The following is a 23,030-nucleotide window of genomic DNA, read 5'->3' on the forward strand; positions in this document are numbered from 1 at the left end:
TTTTTTTTTTTTTTTTTTTAATATGAACAAGTTGTGGGTTTGACCTTCGTATTTGACTTGATGATTGGTTCTTATTTCTAAGTTTATATTAATAACTTGGGTTGACACGAAATTATTGGGCGGTTCTTACGACTCATGCCAAATGAAATATGCAGTAATAGTTTATAGGTCACAAGCTTTTGTTAGGATTTACATGTGCTGTACAAATCAGGTTGCAAGATTCTTCTACAAATCTGTGAATCCTAGGAATTCTTTCTCCATGTCACTTCTTTTTAATTAATTTATGATTAAAAGAAACGGCACTAAAAAGTCAAGATGAGGAAATTGTTTTTTTTTTAGAAGTAATATATTTTAGTCACTGTTCTCTGAACCTCTTATTGCTATCATTAACACAGATTTGCTTGCTGTAGGGGACCAGAACATGGAGTGTTGGGCATGCTATACTATTTATCAAGGTGCATCTTCTATCAAAGTAATAAAATCGTCATGCATTGGATGGGTATGTTTGAGAGTTCTCATCAGCTGTCTATTTATGGGATAATGATTTTTAGCAATGGACATGCAAATAGCCGTGTTGTTACCTAGTTGTATGGTTCTCCCTCACCAACAGTGATATATTTGGAACTGTTTATATAATTGTTTTTCTGGCTTCCATTCTTGTCAATATGGAGCTGTGATGACATGTTTTGGGCAACATTGTCTGAGTCTTTTGTATTCTAATCTGAATTTTTCTGCTGTTTGAGGACATTGGATCTCAGTTTCATTTATAGATACTTATATCACTTATTATACATGAAAGATTAGCTTCCTCTCTCACTCTCTCCTTGCTCACTAGCTCAAAAAGGGTTAGAGTTTCAAATATACGTTTAGGTGCAAAATAACCAAAAATTAGTCGTCAAGATAGAAATTTTACTCTAACTTAATTTAAGTGTATATGTGTGTAAATCTCTCTCTAGGAGACTTGAACTCAACTATACTTGTGGAGTGACCATCACATCAATGGTGCACCGTGGTTTAATTGTATAATTCTAGCCTTAAAAACATATGAATGAAGTTTAAACTCTTGATTAATATATAATTTGGGCAAAAATATTCTTTTCGGTCTTGAAATATAATTTATATTCTATTTTTGTCCCCAAAATATATAATGTCCGTCATATATCTATTCGTTGTTATGTTTCTATCGGTGTGTATTACAGAATGCATATTTTGGAAATCAAAATAAAATCTAGATTGTTTTAGAAATGAAAAGCTTATCTTTGAAATATGGCTTTGATTTTGTTTAATTTTTTTTTTTAATCTTTTTATTAAACCTGTAAAAAAAATTAACAAGAGTGGAAGGGAACACCGGCAGTAAAACATTTTAATTGTTTATGGACAAAAATAAAACCTTTTAAATCTTAAGAAAGACAATCAAAATAGAACGTGAGATCACAATGATCTCAGTATGTAGTTTCACAATTCGATCTAACTAGGCCAATCTTTTGTACATTAAAAACTTTAATTGGAGGGCTGCTTTACGATATTACACTTTAATTAACATTGTTTTCAAAGCTATACTATGGAATAATTTTACAAATACGAACCTTGTGAAATATTTCAAAGACGGAATCCTCATGACCTTAAAATCTGATGTTGCTGTGAGACCAAACAATATATACCTTGCTTCAATCTGCCTAAACATTTAAGCAACATCACTCATGCATGGACAGGGATCGATGTAAAAGGTGATCCTCTTTGTGTTGAAGCCAGAGCGACACTCTTGGTTGTTTCTAGTTCATTATATGCTTGTTTGGACTACATCTTTTTTTGAAGGCAATACTTCAAGGGGGCGTTTGATTGACAGTGATGTTGCATATGCTGTAATATTAAGTTATTGTAATCTTACATTAATGTAATCTCAATACAAGAATACAACATTATATTGTTTAGAAAGGTGATGAGATTAAAACGGTGTGATATATTTTATAATTTAAAATTATGGTAATGTTAGAAAAAAAAAAACCAAAAACCTTAATGTCATATCATCATAATATGCATCATATCAAGGACATATCACAATGAACCAAACGTCTCCTAAATGTTATTGGATCCATTCAAAATTCTTATATTTCCTTTCGGCAGGTTATTAGATCCTCAAATAGTTTAGCCCATTCCCTTGTTGCTTCAGCCCCCTTTCATAATTGTACTAGTGCCATTCCCATCTCCTCTAATCCTACTTTGTTTTACCGGTGGAGAAGGTAGATGGGTTGGTCCTAGGTCTTTGTCTTAATAAATTTGTATTAATCAGCAAAATTATAAATAAATCTTATTTATTTTTATGTTATAAAAACTAGGAATAGAAGAGACTATGCTCATGCCAAATTTTATGCCATTAACAACTACCCATTCTCTAAATCACATTTGAAAATATACAAGTATGCAAGTATGCGTGATTAGAATTGAAGTTCTATGAGTTACTTGCTATCCGTGAAATATGCATTGATCATATTATCATCATCAACTGTTTTTCCAGTTGGTTTAAATGACCCAAGTGTAATACCAGAAGCAACCCAACACTGAGTTGGTTGGGTTGACTATAGATTGACTTTTGTAGAAAATGGTATCTGGATGGCACTCCTATGTAAGATTTATTTGTAAAAATTATTATGGCTTTAGAATTCGAAAGATCTCACAAACAACTATTTTGAAAGAAAAAAAAAAATAGAAACCCAAACGAAGAATAAACAATCACACAACAGAGAGAACACTAAGGATTTATGTGGTTCGGCCTTTGGCCTACATCCACGGGCGGTGACAAGGAGAAAGTTTCACTAACAAATATGGAGAGTACAAAGGTCGTGTAGAACCACTCTCACAAACCCAAACCCCAATACACCCAAATAACTCTACATCAAAGAGTTCCCTTTCAACTCTTAACATAATTCAAGGCTAAACAATAGTTGCCATCCATGCAAAGAAGTCAATTTGAAAAATGGCTAATAGACAATCCAATTCAAAGACACAACAACATCAACATTGACTACCCCAGTTACATAATTTCTTGATTCAAGACAGCCATTGCATATTTAATGGCTTGGGTAGATCCACCAGGGATGGCATCCATGACCTCATTCACTTTAGCCTCTACTTTCTCCTTGTCAACTAGGAACATTGTCTCCCAACTCTTTTTGTTGCTTCTAGTTTGGTACAAAACTGAGTCAGCTTGGTTCTTTCTATCTATGGCATCCCACTCTTCCTTGTCTTCCTTTTGCAAAAGTTTCAGCTTCTTTAACCATCCTATCCACCTGCAACATTTTTGTTTTGTACATACAAACATGGGGTTAGTAACATAATTAGGTTACGTATACAGGTTATAATAAAAAATGTGGACGTTTCCATTTTTTTTTTTATCAAATCGAAAAACAACGCTTGAAATGCTGAGATTTTAGAAAGAAATGAAAGATGTAGGTTCTTTGTAGAACGTGGTAGCATGATTGAATGGGGTGATAAATAAATAAATAAAAAGCTCCTTGTGCTACAATATAAATTATTAGAAAGCGGCATATTCCACTAATGGTTTAAATTTTTCTTGATATATGTATTAGTTATTTCTCAAATAGATTAAATAATTATAGTTAGCAAGATAGTTTGGGATTCAAGCTTATTCAGACTCATTCTAATAGTATCTCTGGCCACAACATCTTCAACCACCAGATTCTAATTCATGCCTTCTGTTAAGAACTAAAACTTGTTATATCTAGTTTGAACAAAAACCAAATTCACGAGAGTTTTTGCAAATACATACCTCATCACTTGGCATGGTGCTAGCACTGGTTTTGGCTCTAAGAAAAAATTTTCAAGGGATTTGTTGGCCTTCATGAACTCTCTCTCATCCGTATTTTAGATAGACAAAGAACTCTCTCTCACCCTGATAGACGTTAATCCCTTCACTGGTCTGTCCATCTGCTGTGGTGGAGAACACCTCTGATTTGGAAGTTGGTGAACTGTGTTCCTTGGGATAATCTTTGTCATTGCACCCCCTGCAAAGTTTTCAAGTCCTTCTATGGTGAGACATACAAGAGCACAATGTCATTAACTTCTCCAGCTAAAAAACAAGAGTTTGGAAATAAAACTGACAAAAAAAAGTAATAAAAAAAAAAAAAACTAGAATAACAGCAAAAGGGCAAACCTGAACGGCAGCCCCAAAAGCAACAACTTCATCTATATCTTTGGAGGAAAGCCTATGAGAAAGTTAATTGCAGTTGTAATCCGGTGAGGCAAGTAGACTACCAGATGACTGAAAAAGAGAGTTCAAAATCAAAAGAAAGAAAACTGAAGTGATGGAGATAAAACAAATACAGTGATATTGCATATGAGTTATTCTATTTCTGAACATGCATGGTGCCAAACCATGGAGTAAACATTTCAATTGCCAAAAAGCATACCTGTCTAACAAATCTGAATACAGCTCGTCAAATTTGGCACTTGTCAGCATGGTGTCAAGGTGTTTTGGGCCATCCACAATGGCAATAACGAAAGGTAAACTGGAAAAGAAAATGTTTTTTCTCTGTGATTATGGCAAAGAGAGAGATCAACATAAAGAAAGAAGGCATAGAAACAGGCACATACTTAATATTTGTCCAAGTCAGAGATGACAGCTCCATCTTTGCTTTCTCAGCAGTCTCTGTGAGACGTTGTAGAGCTTGCTTGTCATTTAGATGATCTATGCCTTCATCTTTCTTAAAGTTTTCAGCAAGCCAATCAACTATTCTCTATTAAAAATTATAGAATGTAAGGGTGTAATTTAGTCACAACTAACTATAAATCAGAAAACAAAGAATATAAGCTAAAGATCTACTCTTTTCTCTTGTTTCAACCTTGTCTATATCATCGCCTCCTAGATGAGTGTCAGCCAAGGTAGGACGTACCTCAACTCCATAGAAGAATTAACAGCCTCCAAGACAGCTCTTGACCCCATGGAAGAATTAACATCCTTGGAGATGGCTCTTTTATTAAGGGATCTGATTCTGGATACATCTGACTCATCAAGTGATGAAGAAGATTTTTATAGCCCATGGGCTACTAGATATAGCCAGTTGTAATCATGTTGATTGTCTGTGGGGATTTTCTAAACATTGCTGTGTTGGCATTTTGTCAGCCTACTACTCTTTGCATCAGCAGAAAGACTTGCTTGTAGTTTTTGAACTCTATATTATGACAAGATACTATTATTTATAATTGATATCTTGGTTTCCCTGCTGGGGTTAGATTGTTTCTGCTTGGGATGATTACTGGCATTATCCAATGTTGATGTCAATAAGCCTTGGAGTGTAGGTTCTTTGGTAGATATTTGATTGCTGGAGCACATAATAATTTTATGTTTGTCATTAATGGTGCTCAGTTTCCTTGGATACTTTGTAAGCAAAGAACTTTCTTGTAGTTTGATATGTACACTTCACTTTCCTGTTTAAAGGTCTTCCTTTTACACATTTTCTCTTTTTAGTGAGTTTATGCTCCTTATAGTTTGATATTTTAAGACATTTGACAAACATGGCCGGTGAAGTGATTACCACTGTGGTGTATAATGTTTATATTTGTTATATTTCTTGCCCATGAGTGGAAGAGGGTTTACTAAGCTTGTTGAGCTTCTTTTGGAAAACCTTCAGTAAAGGGTTCTGTGGACTAGCTTTATGAAGTGGTTTGTTTGCAAATATGGGTTGTTACAGAAGGCTCATCTTTGTGACTTGTATGTCATGTTACAAATGTACTCATTTTCTGTGCTGCATCATTTTTCTCTATACAGGTTTATGAGCCTTCTCAGCTTGAAAGTATATGCATCTGCTTTTTATTTCCCCTATTTTGGTTATGGGGGTTGCATGCAATGTAATAAGTTCAGAGCCTCATTAGGTTTTTCTGCGTGGAGTTCTCTTATTGCAGCATGCATATCGAGATGGCTGTCTAGAGGAGGTAGTTCTACATCATCTTGGGTCTGAAGATGGAGAAATTGTGATAGCTAAAAATATTAGGTTTTGTCTGTACCTTTTGTTGTTATTCTACTTGGTCCATTTTTTTTCCCTTAAATAATTTAATATTCCCATGCTCACTGAGTTTTGGTTATTGCCAGGCTGTCAGAGTTCCTTGGTAACATGCGTATAAGGTGAACAGATGCTGTTTTATAGTCTAGAGTAAGTACGAAGTTATGACTTGGATTCTGCTTTCTGTACAAGTATTTTGTACATTACAACTTGACCTGTGGATTAATTTTTTGATGTTCCTTACTTATCAAAAAAAAAAAAAAAAATTTGATGTTCCTTAATTTTAGGAAATTTTTTATTCCAACAAGAGCTCAAACTAATAAATAAAAGTAAATTTGTATACTGTGTACTCGTGGTGCAAGGGTTTTACCTGACCTCTACTTGGAATGCATTAGCAGTCATTGATATGCTAGGTATATTGAGCAAAAAATATCAGTCTTTGACAAATAATGGCTTTGTTGGCCATCAGGAAAGTTTTCAATGATGGCATGCTCTCGTACTCACTGAATCTAAAGGATTGTCTTGATGTTATAAACTTATAATACCACCTTAGCACTGTGGTTTTGCCAAAAAACTGGTTATCAGTTGCACTAGTTTCATCAATTGCAAAAAGTCTCTTAATTGCTTGAACTTGTATTCATATTGCAGGATATCTAATGATATGGAGAAATCATGCGCCACTTCAATTGCTGAGTTCTTTTCAAATGCCAATGTGGCACTCCAGTTGTTTTTGAGGTATGATGCAATAGAGATATTTATATGCTTTTCTAAGATTTGTGTAAGTTGATGGTTGCTCAGTTGGACCCCTGAAGTGACCTTCAATGTCTCTTTGCTTTACAAATATATATTTTGGTTCCATTGCCTCTGCTGCCTAGTTGTATTTATTCACCTTTCAATGGTGAGATGTTTGATTCTACCTATTATGGGTGTTGGAAATTTTAGGTTTCGGTATTTTTTTTTGGTCCAACAAAGATTTAGACGTTTAGTCTTGGCGCAATGTTAAGTGCCTTCCACAAAAAGTAACAAGTTGTGGTTTTTTTTTTTTTTTTGATGTGAACAAGTTGTGGGTTTGACTTTCGTATTTGACTTGATGATTGGTTCTTATTTCTAAGTTTATATTGATAACTTGGATTGACACGAAATTATTGGACAGTTCTTACGACTCATGCCAAATGAAATATGCAGTAATAGTTTATAGGTCACAAGCTTTTGTTAGGATTTACATGTGCCGTACAAATCAGGTTGCAAGATTCTTCTACAAATCTGTGAATCCTAGGAATTCTTTCTCCATGTCACTTCTTTTTAATTAATTTATGATTAAAAGAAACGGCAGTAAAAAGTCAAGATGAGGAAATTGTTTTTTTTTAGAAGTAATATATTTTAGTCACTGTTCTCTGAACCTCTTATTGCTATCATTAACACAGATTTGCTTGCTGTAGGGGACCAGAACATGGAGTGTTGGGCATGCTATACTATTTATCAGGGTGCATCTTCTATCAAAGTAATAAAATCGTCATGCATTGGATGGGTATGTTTGAGAGTCCTCATCAGCTGTCTATTTATGGGATAATGATTTTTAGCAATGGACATGCAAATAGCCATGTTGTTACCTAGTTGTATGGTTCTCCCTCACCAACAGTGATATATTTGGAACTGTTTATATAATTGTTTTTTCTGGCTTCCATTCTTGTCAATATGGAGCTGTGATGACATGTTCTGGGCAACATTGTCTGAGTCTTTTGTATTCTAATCTGAATTTTTCTGCTGTTTGAGGACATTGGATCTCAATTTCATTTATAGATACTTATATCACTTGTTATACATGAAAGATTAGCTTCCTCTCTCACTCTCTCCTTGCTCACTAGCTCAAAAATGGTTAGAGTTTCAAATATACGTTTAGGTGCAAAATAACCAAAAATTAGTTGTCAAGATAGAAATTTTACTCTAACTTAATTTAAGTATATATGTGTGTAAATCTCTCTCTGGGAGACTTGAACTCGGCCCTTGTCCCCCACACCTCATAAGCAGTTATACTTGTGGAGTGACCATCATATCAATGGTGCACCGTGGTTTAATTGTATAATTCTAGCCTTGAAAACATATGAATGAAGTTTAAACTCTTGATTAATGTATAATTTGGGCAAAAATATTCTTTTCGGTCTTAAAATATAATTTATATTCTATTTTTGTCCCCAAAATATATAATGTCCCTCATATATCTATTCGCTGTTATGTTTTCTATTGGTGTGTATTACAGAATGCATATTTTGGAAATCAAAATAGAATCTAGATTGTTTTAGAAATGAAAAGCTTATCTTTGAAATATGGCTTTGATTTTGTTTAAATTTTTTTTTAATCTTTTTATTGAACCTGTAAAAAAATTTAACAAGAGTGGAAGGGAACACTGGCTGTAAAACATTTTAATTGTTTATGGACAAAAATAAAACCTTTTAAATCTTAAGAAAGACAATCAAAATAGAACGTGAGATATAATTAAATGAAACCTCCAGCTACCATTGGTCTCACAGGCTGCTTCCTTACATAGAAAAATTGAGCTCTGGGAAGGTGACTAGTGCATATGCAATTGTGGCAAAAGAGTTGAAATGTGGCTTATTGTGCCATCACAATGATCTCAGTATGTAGTTTCACAATTCGATCTAACTAGGCCAATCTTTTATACATTAAAAACTTTAATTGGAGGGCTGCTTTACGATATTACACTTTAATTAACATTGTTTTCAAAGCTATGCTATGGAACAATTTTACAAATACGAACCTTGTGAAATATTTCAAAGACGGAATCCTCATGACCTTAAAATCTGATGTTGCTGTGAGACCAAACAATATATACCTTGCTTCAATCTGCCTAAACATTTAGGCAACATCACTCATGCATGGACAGGGATCGATGTAAAAGGTGTTCCTCTTTGTGTTGAAGCCAGAGCGATACTCTTGGTTGTTTCTAGTTCATTATATGCTTGTTTGGACTACACCTTTTTTTTTGAAGGCAACACTCCAAGGGGGCGTTTGATTGACAGTGATGTTGCATATGCTGTAATATTAAGTTATTGTAATCTTACATTAATGGAATCTCAATACAAGAATACAACATTATATTGTTTAGAAAGGCGATGAGATTAAAACGGTGTGATATATTTTATAATTTAAAATTATGGTAATGTTAGGAAAAAAAAAAATCAAAAACCTTAATGTCATATCATCGTAATATGCATCATATCAAGGACACATCACAATAAACCAAACGTCCCCTAAATGTTATTGGATCCATTCAAAATTCTGCCTCCGCTCAAAATTCAAAATTCTTATATTTCCTTTCGGCAGGTTATTAGATCCTCAAATAGTTTAGCCCATTCCCTTGTTGCTTGCCCCCTTTTATAATTGTACTAGTGTCATTCCCATCTCCTCTAATCCTACTTTGTTTTTCCAGTGGAGAAGGTAGATGGGTTGGTCCTAGGTCTTTGTCTTAATAAATTTGTATTAATCAGCAAAATTATAAATAATTTTTTTTTTTTTTTTTTTTTTTTTAATGTTATAAAAACTAGCAATAGAAGAGACTAAGCTTATGCCAAATTTTATGCCATTAACAACTACCCATTCTCTAAATCACATTTGAAAATATACAAGTATGCAAGTATGCGTGGTTAGAATTGAAGTTCTATGAGTTACTTGCTATCCGTGAAATATGCATTGATCATATTATCATCATCAACTGTTTTTCCAGTTGGTTTAAATGACCCAAGTGTAATACCAGAAGCAACCCAACACTGAGTTGGTTGGGTTGACTATAGATTGACTTTTGTAGAAAATGGTATCTGGATGGCACTCCTATGTAAGATTTACTTGTAAAAATTATTATGGCTTTAGAATTCAAAAGATCTCACAAACAACTATTTTGAAAGAAAAAAAAAATAGAAACCCAAATGAAGAATAAACAATCACACAACAGAGAGAACACTAAGGATTTACGTGGTTCGGCCTTTGGCCTACATCCACGGGCGGTGACAAGTAGAAAGTTTCACTAACAAATATGGAGAGTACAAAGGTTGTGTAGAACCACTCTCACAAACCCAAACCCCAATACACCCAAATAACTCTATATCAAAGAGTTCCCTTTCAACTCTTAACATAATTCAAGGCTAAACAATAGTTGCCGTCCATGCAAAGAAGTCAATTTGAAAAATGGCTAATAGACAATCCAATTCAAAGACACAACAACATCAACATTGACTACCCCAGTTACATAATTTCTTGATTCAGGACAGCCATTGCATATTTAATGGCTTGGGTAGATCCACCAGGGATGGCATCCATGACCTCATTCACTTTAGCCTCTACTTTCTCCTTGTCAACTAGGAACATTGTCTCCCAACTCTTTTTGTTGCTTCTAGTTTGGTACAAAACTGAGTCAGCTTGGTTCTTTCTATCTATGGCATCCCACTCTTCCTTGTCTTCCTTTTTGCAAAAGTTTCAGCTTCTTTAACCATCCTATCCACCTGCAACATTTTTGTTTTGTACATACAAACATGGGGTTAGTGACATAATTAGGTTACGTATACAGGTTATGATAAAAAATGTGAACGTTTCCTTTTTTTTTTTTTCAAATCGAAAAACAACGCTTGAAATGCTGAGATTTTAGAAAGAAATGAAAGATGTAGGTTCTTTGTAGAACATGGTAGCATGATTGAATGGGGTGATAAATAAATAAATAAAAAGCTCCTTGTGCTACAATATAAATTATTAGAAAGCGGCATATTCCACTAATGGTTTAAATTTTTCTTGATATATGTATTAGCTATTTCTCAAATAGATTAAATAATTATAGTTAGCAAGATAGTTTGGGATTCAGGCTTATTCAGACTCATTCTAATAGTATCTCTGGCCACAACATCTTCAACCACCAGATTCTAATTCATGCCTTCTGTTAAGAACTAAAACTTGTTATATCTAGTTTGAACAAAAACCAAATTCACGATAGTTTTTGCAAATACATACCTCATCACTTGGCATGGTGCTAGCACTGGTTTTGGCTCTAAGAAAAAATTTTCAAGGGATTTGTTGGCCTTCATGAACTCTCTCTCATCCGTTTTTTAGATAGACAAAGAACTCTCTCTCACCCTGATAGACGTTAATCCCTTCACTGGTCTGTCCATCTGCTGTGGTGGAGAACACCTCTGATTTGGAAGTTGGTGAATTGTGTTCCTTAGGATAATCTTTGTCATTGCACCCCCCCCCCCAAAGTTTTCAAGTCCTTCTATGGTGAGACATACAAGAGCACAATGTCATTAACTGCTATTATTATATTCGGTACTCCGTACCTGACATAGCCATGCCTCTCTACCTTTACAACCACTCCCAACAACTTTGGGGATGGGTGGATGGGATAAGGAGCAGCGCTATGAATCTACAAAGGGGGAGGAGAGAAAGGGGGTATAAATAGGATGGAATGGGGGGCTGGGATGGAGAGAATAAAAAGCAAACTGGAGAAGGGTCCTCGGCACATGCCGAGGACCCATCTTCCTTGATAAACCCAGTTCATCTCAGTTTGACCGTGAAAAATACCATACTAACTGTTATACGAGCACTAAAGCCTGGCTCTTCGACCTACTCTCTACAAATTTATTGTACTGGGTTCATTGGTCCAAGATCTCATACGTCTTGGGCTTGGGCTGAAAAACGTGACCCTACAAGGCTCAATTGTTGTAATTATTAATTAATTAAAAGACATGAATTGTTGAATAAAAACCTAATTTTTTTTATTAGGTCTCACAAATGACGCTAACCCAATTCACCCAGGTTGGGTTGCTTTTAAAGGTAACATTGATTGAATTAGCATGGAGATTTCTCAACTCAAAGGTCGGATTGAGTTGAAAATATATACTACAAATGTAATCCAACCTGACCTACAAATTGAAAGAAATTAAGCATTTTTTTTCAAGAAATGAGTTAATAATGTTCTTTAAGCTAAGCTTTTCCAATTTCCACTAAAAAGAATTCTCGAAAATTTAAGCCCATATGCAAAAGAAATTTCTTTTAATAGTTACATTCAACTTAAATATCATACGCTAGAAAAATTGAAAGAAGTAAGAAGTAAAATAGAATAGAAATAAAAATTAGAGTATGAAGTATGAACCACTGACACAATACACTTACATACCTTCTAATGGAGATATATTAATACTAATAATAGTACAGTATAATATAATTGGAACATTAGATTGAGAATGCATGATGATATGCAAAAAGTGAAAGGGAAATTAAAAAAATTAATATGATTCGTTCTAATTCAAACTTTGCACATTAAAATTGCCAACACGATATTAACCCTTAACAATTACGGTATGTGTTTTTAAATAAAAACATAGCTTAGCCCCATGACTCAAAAAAGTGATGACAATATAGCTTTAATCATATTAATTTTTAACAAATTAGTATTTGCAATTTGTGAGGGGCATTTTGGGTGGCCTCTTTTTCCTTTATCTAAATTGTGCGAGAAAAGCCCAAAGCCAATTTTAGAAAATAGTGAAACTTCATAGGGTTCTTTTTCCAGATGTAGGTAACCCGCATCTTGTTTTGAATTTTTTAATTATATAATCATTTTCCATTCACCCTAGGAAGTTATTTACACAATAATACATCCACATAATTTTTTCCACGTCCAAATTTGTAGTGTGATACTTCAAAATGAAGATATGGACCATTACCATAATAAGACCATTTATACTGGTTTAACATTTTAATGCTTCATTGTTAGGAGTGTGTCATGGCCTGTAACGAAATAAGTTTAGAGATTGTAACTTGTAACCCAAGCCTCTCCACTCCAACAGTAAAAGTCTAAATTGTCTCTCATTGCCACTCTTTTCAAAATGATTTACATTTTATACTTGTGTCCAATATATCAGTGCACTGGACACGTTGAAATTTAGACACGAGTTCAATTATGGACGCGTCCAATATATCAGTGTACTGTGATCACTGCTTTACTCACGTCATCATTCAAAAATTTGGATGCATCCTCCACAAGCTTCCTCAATACCTGTGCAAAAATCTTCTCAACTGCAAATTGCTTGCCTATGGCCAAACACTCGAGCTTCACATTGCCATTTTCGTCCCGCACAACCTTGTAGGACACATACATTGGAATATTGGAATAATGGACACCTATATTGGCTTTTAAGCATAGTTTATCATAGTATCAAACAATTGATCCAAAATTCCTATCTCTAATTAGTCAACTAATAGTTAAAATATTACTAGTTTCATCACATGCGCTCCACACGTGCGATAAGAATCTTTTTCATTTTGAATTTAATGTAATTTTTCCTTTTGAATTTATCTATTATTAGTAAGGTTACATAGAAAGGGATTTTTAAGAGATTAAAATTTAAGATTTGAAATAGAGTAAACCCCCAAGTTTAGTGCGTGCTAGTTTTTAAGGAAAAATATATCGGTGAGATATATTTAAAAAGAAAGTGCTAATTTTTAGGAAAAAAATTTTCTCTAGTAGTTTTTTTTTTAATAGATTTTGTTGAATTACAATTTTAACCATATAATTTATTTTTAAAAATAAAGATTTTCTAATTAGCTTAGGGGTGTTTTTGACATTTTTTGAAAGTATAAATAACTTTCTGAATTCTTTTAATATATAAAGAAGAGATAAAGATTTTTTTTTTTTTTTTGGAGAATGAGATAAAGATTAACAATATAAGCTTTTTTTTAATAAGTAATAGTTTCTCATGATATAAAACATCAGATGATCCAAATTCAAATTATCTCCAATATGCTAATAATTAAATGATTTTATTAAACATTATCTATCTTGATTTTAAGCTCATGTGCTAATTGCGTGCTTCATTTTAAGCACACGGCGTCGTTTATAGTTCCCACATGCTGAACACGCTTTGCATTATGGCGTCGTTTGTTCTATTGTTTAGTTGTTGCCCTTTTAGGCTTTTAAAAAATCCAACGCAACCATATAGGTTTTTGGTCCAGGTCCCAGATTGGACCGGTCCGGACCGGAACGAAATGTTACTATATATAATTTTTAATATTTTATATTAAAAAAAAACAAAAAAAAAAAACCCAAAAACACACACACTCTCCAGTGGTGTTATTATACATGAAAGACTAGGGGCTAGTTCAGATACACAAGTTTGGAAATCTGAAGATAGATGTTTTCAATTTTCATAACTCTAACTCAGCTTTTCTGAGTAAAGGGTTATGAAAATTGAGAATGAAAACAAAGCCAAACAATCTCAATAAGTGTGCGGCCTACAAAATGTGAATAATGAGTTATGAAAACTGATTAATCAGTGATAAAAACTCAGCAAACCAAACTTGGCCTGAAAATTTCTTATCATTTCTTCTCTTCTCTTCCCCTTCTCCCGTCATTCCACATTCCAATGAACATGGCCTATGGCGTTCACCTTTTTGTTTCACATATCAGAATGGTCCTCTCTTTTGGTAGATTAGTATGCATTCTAGATTATTGAGATAAGTATTTTTTATTGGATCAACCTGGCTTTGGAAAACAGTACTAAATTGGGTGGGGTAGGGGTTCTATAGAAATTAATTGATTTATTTATTTTTGGGGTAACCTTTTGTGAGGAATTATTAATGGGCTTAAAGAGGAAGATCAATTCATGTAACTTTGATGTATTTTAAAATTTTTCTTAAGAAAAAAAGATTTTTTTTTTTTGGTTGAAGTTTCTGACTTTTGTTTGGTGGCAAAGAAAATTTGGGAGCTGAAATGAAGATTTTGTAATCAGGATAATTTTTTTTCTATGGGGCACCTAAATTGGGTGGGGTAGGGGTTATATAGAAATTAATTGATTTATTTATTTTTGGGGTTAAAGATGACTGGAATTTTTATGATCTTTGATTTTTCTTGCTCCTGCAGGGTTCTCTGCAAGTTCTTTGCTCATGGGGAGCATTGTGAGTTTTTACATGATTGGAAGGATCCTCCACATAACGTAAATCTTTTGATCTCAGCTTCATTTCATTATATCTGCCCATTAATTTTCATTTAGTAAGGTTTCCTTCTTTCTTTATCATTGACTCTTACTGGCTTTTTTGGTCACAGATTTGCACCTATTATCAGAAAGGACTTTGTGCATATGGTAGTCGTTGCAGATACGAACATGTTAAAGCTTCCCGAGCCCATTCTTCATCAACCAATGCACGCCAATCTCTCGTTTCGGATGTTGTTCCTCCGGGTAATAGTACTAAACCTGTATTAGTAACATTCTAGTAACACGGAGTCATCTACTACTACTCTCTTGTTTAGTTGAGAAAATTCTATCAGAAAGTTTTTGAGAACTTGTGACTTTCAGACACTGTTTAGTCAAATTTCCTGTAAGTGTTGGTAGTAAATTCAAGAAACTGATAAACAATTTAGATAACTAACAATTGAAGTATTGTGAACGCATATTGTTGTTCTCTGTTTTGTAATTTGTTATTGTCTTTCGTGCAGGTCCATTGATTGCAAGCACTTCGATTTTGGGAATGGAAACTGCCCATTTGGGAGTAGTTGCTTTTATAAGGTAACGTGAATGTTAATAAGATAAATAGTTATTGCGATTTTCACTTTTCAAAGGTTTCTGGTTTAACTAATCTTAAGTGCAACGGTTTTACTTGTATGCTATACATATAATCAAATTTGATTCTCTTTAGTGTAATGGTTATTGTAAGCATCCTTTACTACCTGGAAATTTATTATTCTGTGTTAGTAAAGATTTATGTCTCATTGATTCTTGATCTTCTGGGATTTTGCAGTGAAGATGTGGTTTTCTATAATTGTTGTATTTTGCATTTTGTTGGTTGATGACTTGTTTTTCCTTTGTGGTATTCTTTTAATTATCTTTTGAGTAGTTGAATGCATGCTCCGTTGCTTAATTGAACACTATGGTGTTTTACACAAGAATATATGATAAGTTATGCTTTAGTTCAGATATACAAGTTTGGAATTCTGAAAATTTCTTATCATTTCTTCCCTTCTCTTCCCCTTTTCTAAAGAAACATAATGACTGATATCAAAATCATGCAACTTTCTTACTTCTAAGGAAATCATCTATACAATTATATACAATCCTTCTCCCATCATTCCACATTCCAGTGAACATGGCCTACGGCGTTCACCTTTTTGTTTCACATATCAGAATGGTCCTCCTTTTCGGTAGATTAGTATGCATCCTAGATTATTGAGATAAGTATTTTTTATTGGATCAACCTGGCTTTGGAAAAAGTACTACATCATAATCTTAAATGATGATTTGATGTATTATTGTTGTTGATGCTGTTGTCTTTAGTGTTATTATTGTTTTGGGTTGCATCTCAACAGCAAAATGAAGCCTGTAGTCCGGTTAGTTGTGGTAAGACTTTAAGAGTGTGATTAACTGGGCTTGCTTAGTGGTAACTGGAAGACTAGGGGATAATTTATTAACTTTTTTTCTTTTTGAAGTTACAGAAGAAACCTTCCTTGGATGACCAATAGGAGATTTAGTTATGTATTATTTATAATTTTGAAATTATATTTTACGTTGATTGCTATTTTGCTTAGCACTTGGGATTTTAATAGTTTGCTACATGGTGTATCCATTTTGTTTAAACCTGTCTACATATATGCATCCTAAAGAAGGAGTAGGGTATTATTATGTATCTAAATGTAGCATTCTAATCATAAATTACTAATTAGTGTACATAAATAAGCTTATAAGTTATAAGTTCATGTCCTTGTTTTATTTTTTTTGATAAGTAAGTTCATGTCCTTGTTTTATAAATTTATTAATAGTGTAGAAAGAAAAAAGAACATGTGTTAAATTACTGATTGCCCCAAAAGCTTAAACTATTGGGATATGGTAAATTTTATCATTTAACCACATACTTTTAATAACATGAATAAAATAATACCTAGAAAAGAGAATATACCCTTTCACTTTACTATGTTGATACCATCTCTACCAAACACTGTGACCACACAGATTGAAATATCACCCCTTGTCTTCACAACTTACATCTTACTCTTGTTCTTCTTAGCACTATTAGGAACCAATAACCTACAACTGCCAGCACCTCAGGACGTTTCCGCCTGTAATTCAGACATCTGCATTTCATATCCCCTTCTCACTAGATTATCCCCTGAAGCACCAGTGTACCCCTATGTCACTAAGGATGTTATGGTACTAGTGGTACTTTCCTGTTTGCTTTTCACTAAGGCCTCCCAAGTTTCCCTGTTGAACATGCTCCTTTCTTGCTTCGGTTTATTATTATTATTATTATTATTGTTGTTGTTGTTGTTATTGTTATTGTTGTTATTGGTTAGAAATCCTAATGCTACTACTTGAACCCCTCCCTTCCCTGTAGCCCAAGCACGTATGTGCTTGGGAGGTACCAATCCGCATAAGAGGCGGTTGGTTGCTACATTGTGCATTTCAAGTGTCCTGTATCTGTATTCTGTGCCAGGAATTGATATAATCATCTACAAAATTACAAATTGCTTACCTCACTGAAGGCTCTAGCATAGCAAATTAACATTTTCTAAAACAATGTGACAATTTTGTTCTCTCACACTCTCTCTTTTGTGCTTGTTTTTCTGAGTCTCTGTGGTTTATTTTCTGGCTTTATTGATAAGTATAGGTGGGGTACAAACGGTCTATTTCTTTTTTTTGTGGCAGTTGTATTATTGATGTTCCTAGAGTTGCTGTCAGAATGGCTTCTAGTCAATGCTGTTCCAAGAATTATACACCTTTTGTTTGTAATTTACTTCCATCTAGGAGAGGGTTAGCTTTATGACTCCTTTAATGGGTAGAATGTTTGTTGTGTTCCAACATAAGGTCAAGCCAGGCTCATACACTTGGAGACATCACAGGCCACACCCCCCCACACGAAGGCCCCCTCCACGAAGATCTGGTTTTGTGGATGACCTGTTTGATATGTTCAACTCCATAGAAGAATTGACAGCCTCCGAGACAGCTCTCGACCCCATGGAAGAATTAACATCCTTGGAGATGGCTCTTTTATTAAGGGATCTAATTCTGGATACATCTGACTCATCAAGTGATGAAGAAGATTTTTATAGCCCATGAGCTACTAGATATAGCCAGTTGTAATCATGTTGATTGTCTGTGGGGATTTTCTAAACATTGCTGTGTTGGCATTTTGTCAGCCTACTACTCTCTGCATTAGCAGAAAGACTTGCTTGTAGTTTTTGAACTCTATATTACGACAAGATACTATTATTTATAATTGATATCTTGGTTTCCCTGCTGGGGTTAGATTGTTTCTGCTTGGGATGATTACTGGCATTATCCAATGTTGATGTCAATAAGCCTTGGAGTGTAGGTTCTTTGGTAGATATTGATTGCTGGAGCACATAATAATTTTATGTTTGTCATTAATGGTGCTCAATTTCCTTGGATACTTTGTAAGCAAAGAACTTTCTTGTAGTTTGACATGTACACTTCAATTTCCTGTTTAAAGGTCTTCCTTTTACACATTTTCTCTTTTTAGTGAGTTTATGCTCCTTATAGTTTGATATTTTAAGACATTTGACAAACATGGCCGGTGAAGTGATTACCACTGTGGTGTATAATGTTTGTATTTGTTATATTTCTTTCCCATGAGTGGAAGAGGGGTTACTAAGCTTGTTGAGCTTCTTTTGGAAAACCTTCAGTAAAGGGTTCTGTGGACTAGCTTTATGAAGTGGTTTGTTTGCAAATATGGGTTGTTATAGAAGGCTCATCTTTGTGACTTGTATGTCATGTTACAAATGTACTCATTTTCTGTGCTGCATCATTTTTCTCTATACAAGTTTATGAGCCTTCTCAGCTTGAAAGTATATGCATCTGCTTTTTATTTTCCCTATTTTGGTTATGGGGTTGCATGCAATGTAATAAGTTCAGAGCCTCATTAGGTTTTTCTGCGTGGATGTTCTCTTATTGCAGCATGCATATCGAGATGGCCGTCTAGAGGAGGTAGTTCTACGTCATCTTGGGTCTGAAGATGGAGAAACTGTGATAGCTAAAAATATTAGGTTTTGTCTGTACCTTTTGTTGTTATTCTACTCAGTCCATTTTTTTTCCCTTAAATAATTTAATATTCCCATGCTCACTGAGTTTTGGTTATTGCCAGGCTGTCAGAGTTCCTTGGTAACATGCGTATAAGGTGAACAGATGCTGTTTTATAGTCTAGAGTAAGTACGAAGTTATGACTTGGATTCTGCTTTCCATACAAGTATTTTGTACATTACGACTTGACCTGTGGATTAATATTTTGATGTTCCTTACTTATCAAAAAAAAAAAAAAAATTGATGTTCCTTAATCTTAGGAAATTTTTTATTCCAACAAGAGCTCAAACTAATAAATAAAAGTAAATTTGTATACTGTGTACTCATGGTGCAAGGGTTTTACCTGACCTCTACTTGGAATGCATTAGCAGTCATTGACATGCTAGGTATATTGAGAAAAAAATATCAGTCTTTGACAAATAATGGCTTTGTTGGCCATCAGGAAAGTTTTCAATGATGGCACGCTCTCGTACTCACTGAATCTAAAGGATTGTCTTGATGTTATAAACTTATAATACCACCTTAGCACTGTGGTTTTGCCAAAAAACTGGTTATCAGTTGCACTAGTTTCATCAATTGCAAAAAGTATCTTAATTGCTTGAACCTGTATTCATATTGCAGGATATCTAATGATATGGAGAAATCATGCGCCACTTCAATTGCTGAGTTCTTTTCAAATGCCAGTGTGGCACTCCAGTTGTTTTTAAGGTATGATGCAATAGAGATATTTAAATGCTTTTCTAAGATTTGTGTAAGTTGATGGTTGCTCAGTTGGACCCCTGAAGTGACCTTCAATGTCTCTTTGCTTTGCAAATATATATTTTGGTTCCATTGCCTCTGCTGCCCAGTTGTATTTATTCACCTTTCAATGGTGAGATGTTTGATTCTACCTGTTATGGGTGTTGGGAATTTTAGGTTTCGGTATTTTTTTTGGTCCAACAAAGATTTAGACGTTTAGTCTTGGCGCAATGTCAGGTGCCTTCCACAAAAAGTAACAAGTTGTGGTTTTTTTTTTTTTTTTTTTTTTTTTTTTTTTATGTGAACATGTTGTGGGTTTGACCTTCGTATTTACACGTGCAAGCTACAGCCCTTAACTAACTTCCCATGTGCTAACACTTAAGTGAATACTTGAATAGACTAAACTACAAGTCGTGTATACATCAACCTTCACTTATGCAGCCTTGTCGTTTATGCTCTGTTATAGAATCACCAGCTCTGTGGGTGAGTGTTTGATCTTTTGTGTTGCTGGATGCTTCTCTGCTCTTGCCACTAGTCTTGGTAACTTCATCCTTACTTAAATTCTGATATGCATTTCTCTTCCTTCATTTTCTCCATAATCCTATTTTGTTTTCACAATTCAGCCAATTGAACGGTTTTGGCTCAAAAAAAAGCAACACTTGACCAAACCAAGAGCACTATAGTTAAAGCTATGGGCTCTTTTTATATAATTAGTAGAAGTAGAAGTAGATACATATAATAGAGGAACCATAATCAAGGGAATCGATACTATACCGAAATCTATTTCGGTTTGATTATGAAATATTTTGATACCGATTGATACCGGTATACCATTTCGAAATTATCACTAATTATATATATATATATATATTACATTCTAACCCAATCCAACATTGTAATTGTAAAATTATAATAATAATAATAATAATAATATAGATATTCAGGTACATATATAGATTTTTTTATTATCTTGGAGTAATTCCTAAAAAAATGTAGTTTTATAATGAAAAATATATAAAAAGTAAAAAATAAAAATAAAATGAAGGCTTAATTCTTGAACAACAAGCGAAAATGTCATATCATATGAGTACAATTCAATCAACTAAAAAAATAAAGAAAAAATGCTTAAAATTTAAATTTTAAAAAGACTGTGGCTGTCATTCACATTGAAAATGGGAAAACCCAAAGCTTTTGAAACACCCACCCATCAACCACGTGTCCTAGAGACTCACTTTTAATATATATTTTTTTAACTTTTGCATTAAGAAGAGCACTGGTCAGCGTACAAAACAAGAAGGAAATAAACTTGGCATGCCTTCCAGCCAGATCTTCAGTACACCCACAAGAAAAACATGTAAAACAGAGAGGAGAAGAAGAAGAAGAAGAAGTAGGGGTGAGAAGAAGGCTGTAAAACTAAAACAGTGCAAGACATGCTACATTTTAACTGAAATCATGTCTTAAAAATACAAATACGATTTTAACAATGCGTAACTATCACCGATCTTTTTTTAAAATAAAACATATATAATAAAGTATTGGATTGAATGTTAAAAGGAAAAAAAAAAGGTTGAATAAACTGTCTCAACAGACCACTAATTATCTTTACCAAAACAGTACGGACGTCATCTAGGTCATTAGTTTTCTTTTGTCATTTTCTTGGTACAATCATAATGGGAGTGTCGGGCCTTGGCCCTTCCGCACCAAATAAAATGAGTGCGACAGAGGCTTTAGTTGGAAAATTTATTGTGCCATTCGTATCGTCATGAATTCTAAACTTATGGTACATCAATTTTACCTAATCATTTTTTTTTGTCTTAAAAAAAAATTATTTCTTAGGGAAAAGTTTTCTTTGCTTTAATGGTTTTAAATTTGGGATGGGTTAATTCTCAAAATATATATATATATATATATATTTGGAATGGGTTGTTCAAGATTCTATAAATTGGACTTAGTTTAGGTTAAGTGTATTTAGTGTATTGGACCCGGTTAGATGGTGATACGTATCTAAATATGTATCTATGTCATCATCTTAACGGATCCAATATTACTGGATACTGGACTTAAGTCTGACTCCTATAATTTTATATTTAACTTTCTTTTTTCTTTTTTAATTTTCAATATATAAATTTTCGCACATGGAATCTTTTAATTTTAACATTTTTTTTTGGTGTGTTTATATACTATCATCTCATTGTCCTTCTCTTCTACAGTACTTTATGCTGAATTAATTTTATTATTCTAAAAAATTTTCTTTTAACTAAAGAACATTTTTGGCTCCTTAAAGTTTGGGGTAGTTTTTAATTTAAGCCTCTTAGAGCAACCGAATCAGCTCATGTAAAATTTTGCAAAATATAAAAAGTAATCAATTTTACACTTTTTGAACAAAAAAACATCCACATTAATGGGTGTAAAATTAAACATAAATGTACAAGTGCTACAGTAATCATGTACTATAGGATAAATAGACTGATGTAAGTGTTTTATAAAAATAGATGTATAAAATATAAAAAATAATTTTTTTATGTAAAATAGAGGGAAAATTTTCAATAACAGATGCAGTTGCTCTATCTCATTATTCTATTGATTTTGTCATCTATTTCCACCAGACACTAGTAATCTAGTGACAATTAGTATAATACTGGTGATGTGACACAATAGACACCACTTATTTGATAGTAAATTTACTGACAGAAGTAAACGGCAAGGCTAAGAGCATTTCCATCGTATCAGGCAAATTTTTGTACTGTTTAGAGAATAAATAGTGACTTTTACCTTTTAACTACCCACTTTTTCAAATATACTTTTTAATAAATTCTTTATCTTATTCTCTATCTCATTTAAATATTATTTTTTCATTTATTATTTTTTCTTTTTTTAACAACTACACATTTTTCAATATTTTTTTTATTCAATATCTTATTATTATAATAGAAAAAAGTATTTGAAGAATGAACAGTTGCCCATCAGACTTGATGAGCTATTGTTCATGAGCAAAAAAAAAAAAAAAAATTTCGGATATAAAGAGTCTATTGGAGACCTATTTTATAGGTTTGCTCTCTATAATAGAAATGATTTTGTATTTAGCTCTCCTATTAGAGATGCTCTAATACGATGAAAATATAACGCACTAGATACATGGCTACGCTTTGTTGGGCAAGATACAAATTCCTCAATAGAAGCCCATAACAAGTCC

The 23,030-nt window shown here is 33.5% G+C and overlaps 2 protein-coding genes and 1 pseudogene across 25 annotated transcripts in view; 1 reads left to right on the forward strand and 2 right to left on the reverse strand.

The window, feature by feature from the left end:
* The window catches only part of LOC126724297 (E3 ubiquitin-protein ligase makorin-like), a 132,921-nt gene that overhangs the window by 85,009 nt on the left and 24,882 nt on the right, over window positions 1-23,030 (forward strand). For 3 of the 24 annotated variants that reach the window (XR_007654869.1, XM_050428897.1, XM_050428898.1), the window contains exon 3: window positions 15,508-15,577. The exons of 6 other annotated variants lie outside the window; for them this stretch is intronic. Coding sequence is in view for 9 of the 18 variants with exons in the window: in XM_050428897.1 (XP_050284854.1) it covers window positions 15,508-15,577 (70 nt within the window). In the remaining 9 variants the exon portion in view is untranslated. Of the gene's footprint in view, window positions 1-5,455; window positions 5,780-5,900; window positions 6,009-6,106; window positions 6,168-6,665; window positions 6,753-7,441; window positions 7,846-14,148; window positions 15,008-15,117; window positions 15,251-15,507; window positions 15,578-18,976; window positions 19,066-19,163; window positions 19,225-19,720; window positions 19,808-23,030 lie in introns of those variants that run through there. 15 more of the 24 variants (XR_007654873.1, XR_007654870.1, XR_007654877.1 and 12 more) reach the window with 12 other exon arrangements.
* LOC126724286 (heat shock 70 kDa protein 6, chloroplastic-like) overlaps window positions 1-23,030 on the reverse strand; it is a 70,441-nt pseudogene that overhangs the window by 41,645 nt on the left and 5,766 nt on the right.
* Window positions 2,731-11,283, reverse strand: LOC126724304 (stromal 70 kDa heat shock-related protein, chloroplastic-like). Its single transcript, XM_050428914.1, has 2 exons — window positions 11,031-11,283; window positions 2,731-3,287 (listed from the first exon to the last, which is right to left on the reverse strand). Exons 1-2 carry the CDS (start codon window positions 11,102-11,104, stop codon window positions 3,032-3,034), a joined length of 330 nt encoding a protein of 109 aa, XP_050284871.1. The 5' UTR covers window positions 11,105-11,283; the 3' UTR covers window positions 2,731-3,031.

Source organism: Quercus robur, chromosome 4 (assembly GCF_932294415.1).
Source record: "Quercus robur chromosome 4, dhQueRobu3.1, whole genome shotgun sequence".
NCBI lineage: Eukaryota > Viridiplantae > Streptophyta > Magnoliopsida > Fagales > Fagaceae > Quercus > Quercus robur.

Bases quoted from the DNA above. Each gene is read 5' to 3' on its own strand.
- LOC126724304 (XM_050428914.1), bottom strand. From the start codon at position 11,104: ATGAAGGCCAACAAATCCCTTGAAAATTTTTTCTTAGAGCCAAAACCA. The intron at 3,288-11,030 runs GTATGTATTTGC...AAAATGTTGCAG, and splicing joins GCACCATGCCAAGTGATGAG to GTGGATAGGATGGTTAAAGA.